This window comes from Hippocampus bargibanti, linkage group LG02 (genome assembly GCF_051943395.1).
Source record: "Hippocampus bargibanti isolate YZ-2025 linkage group LG02, ASM5194339v1, whole genome shotgun sequence".
In the NCBI taxonomy this organism is placed as follows: Eukaryota; Metazoa; Chordata; class Actinopteri; order Syngnathiformes; family Syngnathidae; genus Hippocampus; species Hippocampus bargibanti.
Genome location: NC_142735.1, coordinates 21,648,604 through 21,667,167, shown reverse-complemented (window position 1 = coordinate 21,667,167; position 18,564 = coordinate 21,648,604). Strand labels below are relative to the sequence as shown.

At 44.5% G+C, this 18,564-nt stretch overlaps 2 protein-coding genes across 3 annotated transcripts; both read left to right on the top strand.

Moving 5' to 3' along the window:
• Positions 1-420: 420 nt before the first annotated feature.
• Positions 421-9,195, top strand: cnga1b (cyclic nucleotide gated channel subunit alpha 1b). Of its 2 annotated transcripts, none has more exons than XM_088990079.1 (15): positions 421-956; positions 1,032-1,112; positions 1,614-1,661; positions 1,915-1,962; positions 3,427-3,504; positions 4,336-4,440; positions 4,515-4,621; positions 4,689-4,863; positions 4,928-5,064; positions 5,179-5,351; positions 5,411-5,536; positions 5,983-6,135; positions 6,294-6,525; positions 7,353-7,528; positions 7,603-9,195. In XM_088990079.1, exons 2-15 carry the CDS (start codon positions 1,051-1,053, stop codon positions 7,807-7,809), a joined length of 1,827 nt encoding a protein of 608 aa, XP_088846205.1. In that variant the 5' UTR covers positions 421-956; positions 1,032-1,050; the 3' UTR covers positions 7,810-9,195. The 2 variants fall into 2 exon arrangements, with proteins under 2 accessions (XP_088846205.1, XP_088846206.1); XM_088990080.1 differs by lacking the exon at positions 1,614-1,661 and adding an exon at positions 1,550-1,571.
• A 152-nt stretch (positions 9,196-9,347) lies between these two features.
• On the top strand, positions 9,348-18,491 carry nfxl1 (nuclear transcription factor, X-box binding-like 1). The gene is made up of 25 exons (XM_088990078.1): positions 9,348-9,382; positions 9,716-9,865; positions 11,113-11,295; positions 11,450-11,559; positions 11,624-11,754; positions 11,839-11,883; positions 11,948-12,081; positions 12,146-12,231; positions 13,599-13,674; positions 13,768-13,865; positions 13,978-14,092; positions 14,253-14,377; positions 14,652-14,774; positions 14,878-14,968; positions 15,033-15,153; positions 15,764-15,920; positions 16,007-16,098; positions 16,309-16,330; positions 16,414-16,536; positions 16,631-16,785; positions 16,915-16,984; positions 17,745-17,849; positions 17,925-18,005; positions 18,086-18,139; positions 18,207-18,491. Exons 2-25 carry the CDS (start codon positions 9,724-9,726, stop codon positions 18,429-18,431), a joined length of 2,664 nt encoding a protein of 887 aa, XP_088846204.1. The 5' UTR covers positions 9,348-9,382; positions 9,716-9,723; the 3' UTR covers positions 18,432-18,491.
• Positions 18,492-18,564: the final 73 nt, after the last annotated feature.

The window sequence follows — 18,564 nt, the reverse complement described above, 5'->3', positions numbered from 1 at the left end:
AATATTTTTTTGTTATGTACATATATACGAATAAACAAAATTTTAACGAATAGCGTTACACGAAATTCGATCACGTATGTTAAATGGAGCCCACCAGACCAGGCTGCTCCTGAATCACAGTTTAACGGTAACTCTGCTCAGTACACAATAGCCGTGTGTCCGGGGGCGATGATTTTGACCCCCCCCCCCCACACCACCACCACCACCACCACCACCACCACCACCACCCCCTCCTCCGAGGGGAAAGGTAACAACCGTAATTACCTGGACGCGGCTTCCAAACGAAACCCCAATACTCTTTTTCTGAAATCGAAAGTGAGATGAACGACTCTTGTTTACAGCGCTACCTGCTGGTCGCTAGAAACTGTACGTCCTTTCTTCACTTGACAAACTTAAGCCTGTCAAAGCTGCCCGTGTGTGTTCTTGTGTGTGTGTGCGCGCGTGTGTGTGTGTGTGTGTGTGTGTGTGTGTGTGTGTGTGTGTGTGTGTGTGTGTGTGTGTGTGTGTGTGTGTGTGTGTGTGTGTGTGTGTGTGTGTGTGTGTGTGTGTGTGTGTGTGTGTGTGTGTGTGTGTGTGTGTGTGTGCTGACTCATCGAAATGAGCGTGGCTTATTCTCTTGTCTCTTGTCCACTTATTCTTCTCGTCCTTTCTTCTTCCAACTTCTTGTCTCCTAGTGGTCATCATTTCAAACGCAAAGTTTATACATTTCAAGACCAAAGTTGTCATTTTTCTATTGTTTGTTGACGCCAGGTTGAGCTGACAATCATCCGTCCGCTAATCTCTTTATCTACCACTGAACGCTTCGACTGGATCGGGGGCGGGGGAGGTTTTTCTTTCTTCTGATGGATTTCTAGGTTGTTTGGGGATCTGTTGGGAGTGAAGTTGTGTTTCCATGGCAATGTATTGGATGTGGACGGCGTAACGTGGGGGTCAACAGATTATCTATCACCTGGCAGGTGAGTGATGCAATGACTACAATGCAAAGAGACCTCGTAATGCATTGTGTGTGCGTGTGTGTGTGTGTGCACCAGGAAAAAAGGAGTGCACCCCATGGCCCGGGTTTCATCAGTTCTTGTGGTTGCCCCACTTGTGGACAACATGGATGAACACAGGTGGGTCACAAGTGCAGTGCTTGGAGGTGACCAAGTAGAAATAAATGTAATAATTTTCCTGAGTACATTTTTTTCTGTTTCATTTGTGCTTGAGTTTCTTTTTTGTGCATTTTTTTACTTTTACTTCCTAGATTTTAAAACTGATATCTGTTAATTAATTGCTTCAGTCTTGACATAGTTTTTTTGTTGTTGTTGCTGATGTACCTGAGTCTCTGGTCTTTACTGGATTTTATTGTAGTAATGGAATTGAATGAGAACATAAGATTTATTTATTTATTTGACTTCAAGATTGCGCTGCAAGAGTGGCTGCCTTTAGAGCAGCTCCTGTATTTTGTTTTTACTGCTGTGAAATGTAAATATATCCACTGTGAGACAAATAAATGCTCATCAAATCTATTTATTTATTTATTTATTTATTTATTTATTTATTTCATCAGGACTTCTACCTCAGTACAAGGAGTGAGTATTTTTCCCAAGTCTACTTCTGCCTGTGTGTTTCAGATGTGCAGGAGATCTCTTAAATATCAACAATAGCAACAACAAAGACAAGTAACACACACACACACACACACACATAAAAATGATTGTAAAGTGTCCTTGAGAGTTTTGAAAGGCGCCTATGAATGAAATGTATTATTATTATTATTATTATTATTATTATTATTATTATTATTATTATTATTATTACTAATATTAATCAATAATCAACAATAATAATAATAATAATGCTAATAATAATAATAATAATAATAATAATAATAATAATAATAATAATAATAATACATTTCCGTTTATCTTTTAGGGATGAGAAGAAGAAAAAGAAGAAAAAAAACAAGAAAGACAAGAAAGTGTAAGCTCTTTGACTCCTTTGCTTCTTCTTTCTCCACCTTATGACAGTCAGTTACAATTGAAATAGGAATAACAATTATTTCCCATGGTGCAAAAGCACAATTCAGAGAAGGAGGAAAAATGTTTTTTTTCTCACAATGTAAACACTGCTTGGAAGAAAGTAAGCTGACAAACCGGAGGCAGCATAGCTGACTAGGAAAATGGTCATCCCCAACCCAGCAATTGTGGGGTTCAAAGTACAAAAGCGTGATGTAAGTGACAGGCCAAAAAATTACAGGTTATATCAGGTCTGAAATCCATGACAAAAAGTTCGCGGACACCCGGGCAGACAACTCTGAAAAGTTGCCTGCCCGGCCATAAAGTTGCCTGCCCCATTTTTCACAACTTGAAACACAATAAGACAACTAATCGCAAAAAAAAAAAACATTGTTGCGAAGTATAAAGGATTTTTTTAAATTAAGGAAGTACCTACCACTAATGCTCCTTTACTTAATTTATGGTAAATATCCCTTGCTGAAGATTTTGCTCCAGTTGTCGTTTGTCGTCATGGTGCACAAATGCAATGTTTGTGTTGCATTGTCTACCCAAAGCAACATGGACTCCTCTTTCAAAGCGGCTTTCAAAACTCTCAAGTACACTTCACAGTTCGTTTGGCAAACCTGTAACTGGCGGGTATCTTGTCATCGGTTGCCATGACAACAAAAATATCATTTATTTGGACTTGCTGTTCTGTAAAAGTGTTTAACATGTGTTTTTCTAAAAATCGTCTTCGACACTTTATTTATAATGTTTTGTCATTATCACTTCCGCTTCCGTATCATGTGTCCATGTCGACAAACGACAACCGGAGCAAAATCTTCAGCAAGGGATATTTACCATAAATTAAGTAATGGAGCGTTTGTGGTAGGTACTTCCTTAATTTAAAAAAAAATCCTTTATACTTCACAACAGTGTTTTTTTTTTGCAATTAGTCGTCTTATTATTGCCAAACGAATGTTCGTTTGGCAATTTGCATACTCGGCACGGCAGCCAATCAGAAGCCTATTTCGTGCTTCGGACTGTACCGTGACTGAAAAGTGTACTTGAAAGTTTTGAAAGCTTAAAAAGAGGAGTCCACGTGGCTTGTAGTGGTTTGCTTGTAGCTTTTGCTTTATTGAATAAAACAAACGTTTGATGTGATTTTTTTTTTTTTTTCTTGAAGAAGTTGTCAGCCCCCCGGGTCGAAACGTTTTGAAAGTTGCACGCCCGACGTAAAAGTTGTGCGCCTACGGGCAGACGTTATTTCAAACACTGGTTGTGTAGTATGTCTTTCAGTTCAGAATGTGGGAACGGGATCTAGGGTGGTGTTACGTAGTTCCCCACCAAAAAGTTCCTGTCCTTTTTGTTTTTTCATTCCCCATATTGGTTTGAAGGTACCAACGATTGGATGGATGCTGCTGTTTTTATCTGTTTGCTTTCTCCACAGCAAAGAGGAAAGGATGAAAGCTAAGGAAGAAGAGGAGGAAAAGAAGAAAGCGAAGGAGGAGGAGAAAAAGGAGGCAGTGTAGGTTCATGTTCATGCAGATGACACAGATGGTGGATTCAAGTCACAATACTTAACTGGAGTCAGAATAAAGTTTCTGATTTTAGGATGAAGGAATATCTCGTTCATCCATTTTGTGATCCGCTTTATCCCCATAGTTGCTGGAGCCTATCCCAGCTGTCTTCAGGAAGTAGATTGGGACACCCTGAATCGGTTGGCAGACAATCTCAGGGCACACATAGACAAACAACCATTCGCGCTCACAATCACAAACATGGAAAATTTAGAGCCTAAAACGTCATAGACAACCGGTTGGCCTCAAAATTTGTGTTTATAAATCACTGGGATTTGCCTCTGCAACCCTCTGCCAAGCTATTTTTTGAAAGTACTGTATCTGCAAATTTCAGTGATACATCAATAAAACATAGTCTTCCTGATTTGAATCACACGCCCCTGGACATCCCATGCACCAACACCCATAAACCAACAGAACAGAGACATTTTAATGGGTTGTCTTTCCATGAACTGATAGGTTTGTAAATGAGGAGTTTACCAAGTCCTAAATTCCGCCCAAGGTCAGATCTCCTACCCGAGGATGACAGTTTCACAGGCTGTATCTGTTCACCTCTGATTGACCCCAGATTTTCTGTGCTTCCATTGTGGGCCTTGTGTTCGGCCAACTAAGCACACAACAGCATGAAAGTTTTCAATCTGATAACTTCTACTATTCTCTATCACTAACTCTATCTTGTACGTTATGATTGAAAAATATATTTTGTGACACCATTCTTTAAAGTCCCCTGGCTTACCTCTAAAGCGAAATGAATAGGATTGTGTGTGGATTGTCTTTAGTCCACGGGAGATTGAAGTTGTGGACCCGGCAGGGAACACGTATTACCACTGGCTTCTCATCATCACGCTTCCCGTCATGTACAACTGGACCTTCATCATCGCTAGGTAATATTTGCAATCCCGGTCTTCCCAGAGCTCCGCCTCCAATTTCTGGGGCTCTTGTCCTGGTTCCACATCAGGGCGTGCTTTGAGGAGCTTCAAATGGACTACCTGCGTTACTGGTTCTTCTTGGACTTTCTCTGTGACTTACTTTATGTGGCCGACATGGTCTTCAGAACCCGGACAGGTTTGTGCCCACAGTCGTCGTCTTGGACTTTGTCCCGATTATTATGCTTATCGTGGTTTTCGTGTAGGTTATCTGGAGCAGGGTCTTCTGGTGAAAGACGAGCAGAAGCTACGGCAGCGTTACAGAAAGAGTTTCCAGTTCCAACTTGATGTCCTCTCCATCATCCCCACCGATGTTTTGTACGGCACACTGGGTTTTAATTACCCCGAGATCCGCCTCAACAAGCTGCTGAGATTCAACAGGTAAAAACCGACTGTGATATTAGCATCGGGGACCGGGGGGCTAGCATGACATGTCTCTTTTCAGGATGTTGGAGTTCTTCCAAAGAACAGAGACCAGAACCAACTACCCCAACGTGCTCCGGATTTCTAACTTGGTCATGTACATTGTTATCATCATCCACTGGAACGCCTGCCTCTACTACTCTTTCTCCAAGGCCATTGGTGAGCCTTTCATGTATTCCTTATTGAAAATGTCGGTGTATCCATATTGCTAACCCGGCATCAAACTTCATCTTCCTTTTTTTGGCCAATTAATTCTTCCTCCACCTTCTTCAGGTTTTGGCTCGGACAGGTTTGTGTATCCTGACCCAGCTAACCCGGAGTTCGGACGCCTAGTGAGAAAGTACGCCTACAGTATGTACTGGTCCACGCTGACGCTGACCACCATTGGAGAGACTCCGCCCCCTGTGGAGAACTCAGAGTACTTCTTTGTGGTCGCTGATTTCCTGGTGCGTTTTATCACAGCCGGTTTTCAAAGGCTTCGGCACTCACTCTCTGTTCGCTGCAGGTGGGCGTGTTGATCTTTGCCACCATCGTCGGGAATGTGGGCTCCATGATTACCAACATGAATGCTGCCCGTGCCAACTTTCAGGCTCGGATCGATGCGATCAAGCAGTACATGAGCTTCCGCAAGGTCAGTGTGAGCAGCAATGTTGCATATCACAGTAGCAACTAACTAACTAACTAACTAACTAACTAACTAACTAACTCACTCACTCACTCACTCACTCACTCACTCACTCACTCACTCACTCACTCATCACTCAATATATACATACATGCATACATACATACATACATACATACATACATACATACATACATACATACATACATACATACATACATATATATATATATACATACATGCATGCACGCACGCACACACACAAATACACACACACACACACACACACACACACACACACACACACACACACACACACACACACACACACACACACACACACGTACATACATACGTACGCACATATATACGTACGCACATACATCCATACGCACATACATACATACGCACAAGTATTTATCCAAAGATCTGACAACATTGGTGGCCTCCAGGTAACCAAGGACCTGGAGAAGCGTGTCATAAAGTGGTTCGACTTCTTGTGGACAAATAAGAAGGCGGTGGACGAACGGGAAGTCCTCAAATATCTCCCGGACAAGCTTAGAGCCGAGATTGCCATCAACGTGCACCTGGACACACTCAAGAAGGTCAGAAGCTACGGCAGGATGACCCTCGCTCTTTAAAAAAGTTTTAAAATTTTGAAATTTTTTGAAGAAAATTTGTGTGTTAGAGACTGAGATGCTACCAGTCATTGCGTCAGTCGTCAATATTCAATAACGGGTATTGTATCTTCAATGTCGTGCAGGTGCGTATCTTTGCCGACTGCGAGGCAGGTCTCCTCGTGGAGCTGGTGCTGAAGTTACAGCCTCAGGTCTACAGTCCCGGAGATTACATCTGCAAAAAGGGTGACATCGGGCGCGAGATGTATATCATCAAGGAGGGGAAACTTGCCGTGGTGGCTGACGATGGCATCAAGCAGTTCGTGGTTCTTAGCGACGGCAGCTACTTTGGTGAGATCAGCATCTTGGCCATCAAAGGTGAGCATGAGAAATTCATTCTCTAAGCGTGTCGCAGTGGTCAAGGAGACCAAGTGCAACCGGCTACATATTACAGGAATTAAAGAAACAAACAAACAAACAAATAAATAAATGGAATAATAATAATAATAATAATAACAGCAAAATAATAATACTACTACTAATAATAATAATAATAATAATAATAATAATAATGATAATTTTCGGGTGCTTTTGTGGGCATTAAAGTGTGCTTTACATTTGTTTTAAATAGTAACTGAGGGACGCATGTAGACTGGTCTACTTAACTCATTCACTGCCAGCCATCTGCAAATGTGTACACTGCAGTGCCAGGGTTTTTGTCATTGTCACTCAAATTTCTGGACCACAGAGTATTGAGTTTTAGGACTATATAAACATTCAATACAGTGTAAGAAACCATGGATTCTCTTCTTTTATCAGAAAAAAAGTTAATTCCTAATTTATTTGGGTCTGGAGTTACATGAGCTTGAAATGAGGGCAGCTGTCCAAAATACAATGCAATAGGTACATATTGGTTTATATAGCACTTTAACAACAGCTGAAGCTGGAACAAAGCACTAACATGGAAAAAAATGGAAATGGTCCCCCCTTGTTGAAGGGAAAAAACATTGCCAAAGGTCTGGCAGGCGCTTTTTCGGCACCCAAGCAAGGAAAAACAAAACCCGAAGTAATTCGGGAATGGCGCTCTAAGTCATTTTCAATTCCCAAATACATTCGTGAATGGCAGCGAATGAGTTAAGTCCAGAGTGCGATGATGTTTTTGGCACCTCTGTCTTCACACTTTTGACCATCTTCCTTGCTAACAGGCAGCAAAGCTGGAAACAGGCGAACAGCAAACATCCGCAGCATCGGTTACTCCGACCTCTTCTGCCTTTCCAAGGATGACCTGATGGAGGCGCTAACCGAGTACCCTGACGCCAAGGCCTTGTTGGAGGAAAAGGGCAGGCAGATTCTGATGAAGGATGGCCTCCTGGACCTGGAGGTAGATCCAGCACCACCACCTCATGTCCGGGAAACATCTGCCACTCACTTGTTATGTTTTCTCATGTCCCGTAGGTGGCAGCGCAGGGTCCCGACCCCAAGGAGATGGAAGAGAAATTGGAGCGGATGGCAAGCATGCTGGATGGTCTTCAGACACGCTACGCCCGACTGCTTGCTGAGCACGAGGCCACGCACAGCAAGCTCAAACATCGAGTCAGCAGACTGGAGAAGAAGCTCCCATCCCAGGCAGGCGATGGACCACCTCCGCCAGCTAACGAATGACAAACATAGACTTGCGGATGACATTTGAACGATTCCCCACAGGCATTTGTTTACAGTGTAATTTGTGATTCGTCTTTGGTTCTCATCATTTTCTATTCTGCCAAGATGCCGTTGTTTACATTTGGCACAGTGCATTGTGGGATGTGTGATACCAATATTAGCAAGACGATGGAAGTATGTTCATATTCTGAACCAAAGACACAGACATGTTAATTGCTAGACTGCAAAATCACGCCTGATAAAAATATTGGCTTCCGCAGACCCCTTGCATAGAGAAGTTGCCTCTTTTGACCTCCTTTTAATCCTAATGCACATTAATCATAGGTGCCGGAATTAAAACAATCATCAACTTTGAAAGATCAATTACTTTTAGAAGACCTGTAATGTTCTCCAATGTTTGGAGTGAATGGATATAATTTTTCAAAAGGCCGCCCTCATTATCCGAACGTAACGGCCATGTATCTTCAAAATGCCAGGGGAATAATTTGTTCTCGTTTCCAACATATGTATTTGTCATCTGCTTCATAGAACATACTTTATTTACATGGAACTGAATAAAATGTAGCACATCCCTTATACTACAGGTGTCAAAGTCAAGTTCCGGGGGCCAAATCTGGCCCATCATATTATTTTGTTTGGCCCGCAAAAGCAAATCAAGCATGTAAAGTTCGGAGATGTTTGCTAAAGTCCAAAGCAAAATTTCCATTTGTCATATGTAAACCACAATAACAGTCATTATTCTTGACTTGTAATTTGAAAACTAGTCATTCATCAATTTATTGTGCGCTCTGTATTTAAGATGTGAAGGGGAGGAAATGTGAATTCCCCAAATTCTTAACGGCGCTCGAGAGGAAACCGTAACTACGATTTGGCCTGCGGCAAAAAAAAAAAAAACAAGTTTGACACCCTTCGCTTTTACTGATGTGGCTGCAAACAAAGAACAGTACAAGTATCGCCATTGCTAATTTTGGTTGCTACATTTAATGACTGCTTAAGCGACTATTTACAGAGGAGAAACCTCATTCCTGCCGAAACATCAAACCTATCAATTGAAGGGCTATGAGTCGACAAAACTGACTGTGATTTTGCACCAGTCCCCCAAAAAATCATGACTCATGAGTTTGAGAACCCATGCGTTTAATCACCAAAGCTAAATAGCCAAAGTGTATCAGTTGAAGAAGGAGCACACACGACTTGTTGAAGACACGCGTTTATTCCAACTGCCAATTTAACAAGTGGATCTGACTCAAACATGCGAAAATGCAGTAAAATATTCTTATCATAAACACGCCACGTGCTGTACACCTGCTGGGTGAGAAAACTGGTCCTAGTGCCCGCCACAAAAGTTTGATTTGTGGTAGAAACGCGCTAATGAAATATTGTGGAATGATAATAAACAACATTATTGAAAAATCCATTGCCACGTCGCCTCGCAGCTGTTTTTCAACAAATGATGGGATATGTAGTCCCTCATCCTTTGTATTTGGATGAAAAGTCCCAGCATGCAACGCAAAGTGCGCGTGGCAGCTGCGCGTTGAATCAAAACTATCGCAACTGTGAGAGAAGGATCAAGGTAAGTCCACGCTGCCTTTTATCTTTGTGGTTTTGTGTAAATCGCTCGATTCTATGGTAATAGACACAAATTTGAGCTTTTATGATCCGTAACGACTTTTCGCGTTGCATTTTGGGCGCTTCAATGGCACGTTTTCGTACAAGCTAGCGAGCCGGCTTGTTAGCTTTATGCTAATTTTTTTAAACCTCATCTGTCGTCATATGACAGGTTTTGAAACAGCTATCATTATTGTTTCTGCTTTTGCTGTACCTGTGCAACATCCCGTCCTCGTGATGCTTCAATAAATAAGTGAACAAAGAGTAGACCGGCTTCAAAGGGGGACTTTGCCCCCAGTGGCTAACATGGAGCCAGCCTGGAGACCTCAGGGTCGGGGGCGTGGAAGAAAGTCCGAAGCTCCACCAGAGAGGGTACGGGAGAGACCCGGTAGTGGCACGGGAAGAGGAGGCAGCGCCAAGACTGTAGTCCCACCTGAGGTTGGGCACGGTGAGGACCACTCAAAAACGTGACAACAAAATGAAAACATTTTTCCAGGAAAAACACATCACTGGAAAGAGCTGAAATAAAGGAACAAAGCGGGGTTTGAATTTTGTTAATACATTAAAGGACAACCGACATCTCCGGACAAGTTGTGTCCATAATTTGTAAAATGGCTTCAAATGACTTCTAATGAGCGTATTTTAATAAGATTCCAGCGCATATAGCTATAGTTCACGTTTTAAGACTCGCGCTGAATATTCAGGAAGTCTTGTTTTTGAGTTGGTGACTAGTCCGTACGTGACGTCACTAAAGGAACGCCCCTGACTGTAAAAAAGACGCTTTGTAGCGGTCCTTCCATCACGTCAATGTATTTTGCTGTACTTGTGTTGTCTGGGGACCTCGTGTTGCACCCAAAAGCCGCCAGAAGAGGGCGTCCAAGCGCCATATAAGGAATTTAGCAGCCTGTGGAAACGCAGGTGGCCACAGGAGGTCGCCATTTTGTGCCTCTTTTTCGGTGAGACATTTTCCCTCATTGTTGCCTCATAATGGCATGGAATAAATTCTTTAATCGATTGCAAACATGTATGCTTTCCTCTTCAGAACTATTTGAATCATATTCATAACTGGATAACAAGAAAGCATATTATCTGAATCTGAAGCCATTGTTTTGATTCTCGGGGCGGGACTTTCTGAAAATGCCCAATTCGCAGCTCAATTTTTTGCAGATTTTGGACACTGTAAGTCATTTTTATTGGTGTTTTGCATTTGAATAAAAATATCATACTGAGTGTTTTAGGTATTTTAGATGCTATAAAACGTTTTTCTGATGTCAGTTAAGAAACAAAAAAATTACATCAGTTGTCCTTTAAGTATTAACATCATATTTTAAATGTGACAGATTTTGGCAAGATATTTGGCGACATACAAATTGAATGTAAACTTCATCTGCACATCCCCTCAAAAAAGAATTGACCAGGATAAAGCAAAACATATTCCAGCTCGCCGTTAAGGAGTTATCTTGCAGTATGTGTGATAAACACGGAAATGTAGCATTAAAATCATAAATTAAAAAATGGGGCGACAAGGGAGATTCCATTGTACATCATATACAACAGTCAACACGGACAATGTATTTTTAACAAGCCATGTGGAACGCAGGAAAACATCCTCTCGATAAAATTGTGAAAATGAGTCGGTTCTCACATATTTCATTCAATGATACCCTGACCAGCTTCTTCTGTTTTGGTGGACAGGCGCTTCTGGTCCAGCCAAATTCGATGAGATCCGAAAATCCAACCAAGCAGCCGCGCAGCGACTGATGGAACGTCACACCAACTGCTCCTCATCCTCCTCTGAGGAGGATGATGATGACAACAAAGAGCACAAGGACGCATGCGTCCTGCAGTCCACCTTCATCACGTATGCCAGTCACACAGGTGAGACACGTCACCCAGGTTTTGGTCAGACTCCTAGTCTCAATCCCATTTGTGACACATTCATACTTTGATATAATTTTGAAAATCTTGATTGAACTTTCCTGAACACTGACCTTGCCCTAATGTGTCTTTTTCCAATTCGTGTCTTCACCAGGCGGCGACATTACAGGCCTGCAGAAGACAGGCCAGTACGTCAGCGATCTCTTCCAGTCCGGAGCGCTGACCTGCCTCATCTGCATCGCCTCGGTCAAGAGGACTCAGCCGGTAAGGAATGCGAAATGGTCCGGCGACACTGTCTCCTGGCTAATGTCCACGTGCCGCCCTCCAGGTGTGGAGCTGCTCTGGCTGCTTCTCCCTCTTCCATCTTCCTTGTATCCAAAAGTGGGCCAGGGACTCTGTGTTCCTCCTCTGCTCTGCCACAGACGAAGACTTTGGCCGAAAGCAGCATCCATGGCCCTGGTGAGTCGAAACATCAAAAAAAAAAAAAAAAAAAAACATATAAATGTCCTTTGTTCCTACCCGTGATCATTTTCAACTCCGCAGTCCCAAATGTCGGACCGAGTACTCCCACGCTGCCACGCCCAACAGGTAAGCAGCCACCAGAACCAGCGATGTGATCATGGGTGTGATTGTGAGCCCGTGTTGCGTTCAGGTACCTGTGTTACTGTGGGAAGCTTCAGGATCCTCCGGCTGATCCCTGGTTAGCGCCTCACTCGTGTGGCGGCGTGTGTCACAAGGAGCTGAAGCCTTCCTGTGGACATGCGTGTCTGCTGCTGTGTCATCCTGGTAAGCGCTAACACATGCTTTCTGCGTGTCTTCAGAATAACTTTGTTTCTCTTTGTGCCTGCAGGTCCCTGCCCGCCATGTCCCAAGATGGTGTCTGTTTCCTGCTTGTGTGGCAAAGCTTCACCCCTGCCCCGGCGTTGTAGCAACAAGGTACTCATAGGCGCAATTTCCAAAAACACTTTGGGCAGCACCACCAAAGCTTATAATTATTTTAATTTATTAACTCATTCACCGCCATTCACAAATTAATTATGGAATTGAAAATATGACGTAGAGCGCCATTCCCGAATGTGTTCGGGTTTTGGTTTTTCATGCTCAGGTGCTGATAAATCGCTGGCCATGGCTCTGGCAATGTTTTTTTAACCTTCCACAGGGGGGCAACATTTCCCTTTTTTCCATGTTAGCGCTTTGTTCCAACTTCAGCTGTTGTTAAAGCACTCTATAAATCAATATGTACCTATTGCATTGTATTTTGGACAGCCGTGCCCATTTCAAGCTCGTATAACTCCAGACAATTTAGACTAACTTTTTTCTGACGAAAGAAGAGAGTCTAAGATTTCTAATTCTGTATTGAATGTTAATGTAGTCCCTAAAACAATATTCTGTGGCTCCTGGAATTTAAAGGACAACCGACGTCTCCGGACATGTTGTGTCCATAATTTGTAAAATGGCTTCAAATGACTTCTACTGAGCGTATTTTACAAAGATTCCACCGCATATAGCTATATTTTATGTTTTAAGACTCGCGCTCAATATTCAGGAAGTCTTGTTTTTGAGTTGGTGACGAGTCCGTACGTAACGTCACTAAAGGACGCCCCTTTCATAACTTTGCTGCTGTGAAATGTAAATTTCTCCATTGCGAGACTAATAAAGGCAAATCCAATCCAATCCAATCCAATGAAAGGACCCCCCCCCCCCCCCCCGACCGACAGAAAGACACATTGTAGCAGTCCGTCATCACGTCAATGTATTTTGCTGTGAGCAAAAAAAAATTCCCGTGAGGAATGAATCAGCCCGTTTCCACAGGCTGATAGATTCCCTTCATGGAGCTTGGACTCCCTCTGCTGGCGGCTTTTGGATGTAACATCAAGGTTTTCAGATAAACAGTAGAGCAAAATACATTGACGTGATGATGGACTGCTACAATGTGTCTTTCTGTCGGTCGGGGGGGGGGTCCTTTCATTGGATTGGATTGGATTGGATTGGATTTGCCTTTATTAGTCTCGCAATGGAGAAATTTACATTTCACAGCAGCAAAGTTATGAAAGAAACGTGACATGACATAACGTGAGGACTCGTCACCAACTCAAAAACAAGACTTCCTGAATGTTCAGCACGAGTCTTAAAACGTAAAATATAGCTATATGCGATGGAATCTTTGTAAAATACACTCACTTGTCCGGAGACGTCGGTTGTCATTAAAGTGACAATGATAAAAACCCTGGCACTGGAGTGGACTTTTTTTCCCACATTGTCTGGCAGTGAATGAGTTAATTTGTCTTTTCTTTCCCACCAAGGCCTGGTCATGCCAGCAGCCGTGTGGGAAGTTGTTGCCATGCCGCCAACACAAGTGTTCCCAGCCGTGCCATTCCGGTAAATACAAACAGTAACCAATGTTTTTTTTCTATTTCCTGTACAATCAGCACTGGTGGTTTGTTTGTGTGTGTGTGTGTGTGTGTGTTCCAGAGTGTTCCCCCTGTCCCAAAGTCAGCGTTCAGAAATGCATGTGCGGTCGACGACAATCGGAAAGACCTTGCGCCGGCCCGAAGTGGAAGTGCGATCATGTACGTAGCAGTCAGGCGACAAAGTGGCTGACACAAAATGGCTGGCACAAAGTTGCTGACATAAAAAGCAGTGACACAAAATGGCTGACTGTGCCTCTGTCCTGTTCATCAGATGTGCGGCGCCATCCTCTCTTGCGGGAATCACACCTGCGAGCTTGTGTGCCATGACGGACGTTGCCCGCCCTGTCCCCGCTCGCTCAGTCGATCGTGTCCATGCGGCAAAACCAGTGAGACACACACACACACACACACACACACACACACACACACACACACACACACACACACACACACACACACACACACACACACACACACACACTTTGAGCCTTCACTAGAATTCCAAACTGGTGAAAATGTTCCACTAAATGTCAACGTTTCCTTCAGAGTCCAGTTTGCCGTGCACGGAAGAAGTGTCTCTATGTGGCGACACGTGTGAGCGCCCCCTGTCGTGCGGGAAACACACCTGCTCTCTCAGATGTCACCGTGGGAATTGTGACACCTGCAGACAGGTAAACACATTTCCCCCGTGTGTGTGTGTGTGTGTGTGTGTGTGTGTGTGTGTGTGTGTGTGTGTGTGTGTGTGTGTGTGTGTGTGTGTGTGACACATTTCCCCCGTGTGTGTGTGTGTGTGTGTGTGTGTGTGTGTGTGTGTGTGTGTGTGTGTGTGTGTGTGTGTGTGTGTGCGTGTGTGTGTGTGTGTGTGTGTGTGTGTGTGTGTGTGTGTGTGTGTGTGTGTGTGTGTGTTGTTGTTGTTGACCTGTTTGTGCGTGTGATGCGTGTAAGGAAGTGGAGAAGGAGTGCCGGTGTGGGAAATACAGGAAACTGATGGCGTGTCATAAGGAATATTTATGCGAGTCCAAATGTTCAAAAAGCAGAAGCTGTCAAAAACATCCATGTCGGAGGAAGGTGAGTCACCTATCAGTACCCCCTCACCCCCCCCACACGCACACTTCTCCCGCTATCCCCCCCCCCCCCCCTCTTTTTTTTTTCATCCTGACTTTTGTGTCAGTGTTGCCCTGGCAACTGCCCTCCGTGCGACCAGATCTGCGCTCGGACGCTGGGATGTCGCAACCACAAATGTCCGTCCGTCTGTCACCAAGGTAACGCATTTTGACTTACTGCGCGCGTTTGCGTGTTGTCTGATGAGTGTTCTTGCACCGCCAGGAAGTTGTTATCCTTGTCCAGAGACGGTGGACGTTCGTTGCTGGTGTGGCGCTGCCTCCTTGACGGTGCCTTGTGGACGCGAGCGGAGCACCAAGCCTCCTCGTTGTAAGGAGTTCTGCAGGTACGTTAGCCATTTTGTTCCTCTTGTTTTTGGGTGGAGGTTTGGTGGCAAGTTAACTCATTCACATGTGCAAAAATGTGTGCACTGCAGTGCCAGGGTTTTTGTCATTTTCACTCAAATTGCAGGACCCACAGTATGTGGACTTTTAGGACTACATAAACAGTTAATGCGGTGTAAGAAACCTGAGACTCTTCATTCATCCAAAAAAAGTTAATTGCCAAGTTATATGGTTCTGGAGTTATCTGAGCTTGATAAGGGGGCGTCTGTACAAAACACAATACATTTACAATTTATATAGCGCTTTAAGAACAGCTGAAGCTGTAACAAAGCGCTAACTTGGACAAAAGGCAAATGCTGCCCCCTCGTGGAAGGGAAAAGAAACATTGCAAGAGGTCTGACTAGAGCTTTATCAGCCCCCCGCAAGAAAGACCAAAACCCCAACAAATTCGGGAATGGCGTTCCACGTCACACTTTTCAATTCCTGACTAAATTTGGGAATGACAGCAAATGAGTTAACAAGTCCAAAGTCTGTCAGAGATGCGTCGACTCGGCTTTTGTCACCCTTGCATGATCCAAAACCAATTTTAATTTGTTTGAACGCCCATGGCAGGGCTCCATCATCCTGCCACCACGCAGCCCGAGAGCGCCACCGCTGCCACGCCGGGCCCTGCCCCCCGTGCACACAGCCCTGCGTGCTGCCTCTGGTGGGCTGCCCTCACACATGTCCGGAGCCTTGCCACGACCACGTTCTGCTCAAGTCCCGGCAGGTAACGGTCACGGAATGATCTGTCTACTTATGGCGCACTCCTCATCCAGACTGTTTTTTTTTTTTTTTGGTGATGCTGTGCCTCAGTTGCAACTGTCCGGGCCATGGGAGCAGCCATCAGGACCCGCCTTTGTGACCAAGGCCCTGCCCTGTCCCCCATGTCAAGTGCCGATACCAGTGTATGACATCCGTATGAAGACCCAACCCAAACATAAGCTCAATTTTTGACTCGCATATCCAGGTTTTGACTATTTCACTCTCTCTCTCTCTCTCTCTCTCTCTCTCTCTCTCTCTCTCTCTCTCTCTCTCTCTCTCTCTCTCTCTCTCTCTCTCTCTCTCTCTCTCTCTCTCTCTCTCTCTCTCTCTCTCTCTCTCTCTCTCTCCACCAGCTCCTGTTTTGGAGAACATGAGGTAAGACCGTGTCTTCGGCACGCTTTGGAGATGTGGCGATGTAGCTCAGTGATGTCGCCATCACCTTTACGATAATGCTTCAGGTGTGCAAGGTGCCGTGTTCCCGCCAAGGTCGCTTCTCCTGCAAGAGGCCGTGCGGTCGACCGCTGCGTTGCGGCAACCACACATGCACCAAGGAGTGCCACCTCCAGGATGACAGCAGCAAGGTACACCAACTGTGACGTTGCCGCCATATTGGATGTGGCGGAACTAGCGCTCCAATGAGTATTGAAACATTAACAGTGAATTATGTGCCGCTAGTGCGACGACTGCGAGGAAGGGTGCTCCAAGTCCCGCCCACCCCTTTGCCCCCATGCCTGCCCGCTTCCCTGTCACAGTGGCGACTGCCCACCGTGCCACCAGATGATTCGCCAACGCTGCCACTGCAAGATGAGCGCCATTTATGTGGATTGCATGTAAGCACTTATACAGTTCCAAAAATGCCATTGTAATGATTGGGGAGTTGAGAATAGTTTCGAGCACCATTTCCACTCATCATTCCCGCTATCTGTTTTTTATGTGATGATGTCATAATGGTGTGACAGGAAGATGACGATGGCCGACGAGGAAACAAAGATAGCATTGGTCTCGTGCAAGAACCAATGTCCCAAAGAGGTAAATGCCACCTACTGAGCTGCCATCTTGTGAGGACGGGGTTTGGCGACAACATGGCCACCAGTCTGGTTGCGGTTCATAAATTAGATGACTCATCCATGACGTCTGTGTGTTGCAAGTACAGTGATACCTTGGCTTACGAACTTAATTGGTTCCCAGACAGAGTGTGTAAGGCGAAAAGTGTCTATCCCAAACATTAATTTCCCATAGGAAACTATTAAAATGAGAATAATCCGTTCCCAGGTCCCCATAAAACATCATTTTCTACACAAAATATACCTTATTTTATATATAATAAATATGCTATGGTATTGTAATTAAGAAATAGACTGTACTATATAATAAAGTGTTTTTATTTACCTTACCACTCTCTCTGTCGTCTGCCTATTTAATGTTTGCAGCTCTGTCTTTCTGTAACCCCGCTGCCCCCTCACTGCTGCATTCTTGACCAATCATGTGCGGCTTTAACACTGGGGGCGGGTAATAGAGGACAAAAAAAAAACTTCACTCCCATTTCCTTGTTTGGAGAACGGGCTCATTCACGAACGACACATCACTCATTGTTGCGCTCTGTGTGTATCCCGAAAAATAGTTTGTATGCCAAGATTAAATTTAACGTTCGTAAGCCGAAAAGTTTGTTAGCCAAGGCGTTCGTAAGCCGAGGTGTCACCGTATGTGTACTGTTTATGTGTGTATGAATTGTTTATCTCTTTCTGTTTAAATGTGCTCTCTTTCTATTTTGTCTTGAATGCATGTGTAGCTGAGTTGCGGTCATCGCTGCAAGCAGGTGTGTCACCCGGGCGCGTGCGGGCTCGAATGTCACCAAAAGGTCAAACTGCGATGTCCCTGCAGGAGGATCAAGAGGGTACAAAATGGCCTCCATAAGTTCCTTTGCACTATTTTAACATTGTCAAGGTTTCATTGTGTGTCTGCTGCTTAGGAGATGCCGTGCGCTTTGTCATCCTCAAGCGTTATCGAGTGTGACCACAACTGTATCGAACAGCAGAGGAAAGTCAGCGAGGTACACACACACACATACACAAGAGTGCAGTGCGCAGTCACAGAAAGTTTTGAATGAGTCGCAAATCTGTATGTGTCTAGCTAAAGGAGGCAGAGCAGAAGGCGGCAGAGGAAGAGGAACAACGGAAACAACAGGTGGGGATGAAAAAAAAGTCACATCTTTGACCCGCTAAGCTAATTGCACAAGCACGTTTGTGTCCAGGACGAGCTGGAGGCATTCAATAAACGGCGCGCAGGGCGGCGTGCCAAGAAGCGAGGTCGGCGGGACGAGGACGACGAAGAGGATGGCGGCTGGATCGGGTGCTGGCAGAGGTGCGCTGTCCTTGTCTCGCTGGGCGGCGCCGTCTTGTCACTGGCAGCCTACTTTATTCTGAGCATGGCTCAAGACGGCGGTGGCGGGACGGAGCCGTTGGGTCACACGTTGTAATGATGTCGCAATGGAAAGAAAAATAACTTGTTTGACAAATAAAAGTCAATGTGATGATGACCACTCCCTGTTAATGTTTATCACTTGAGTCTGCGTGCATGTCTTTGTGAGAGTCTTCCCTGTGGTTAAGACA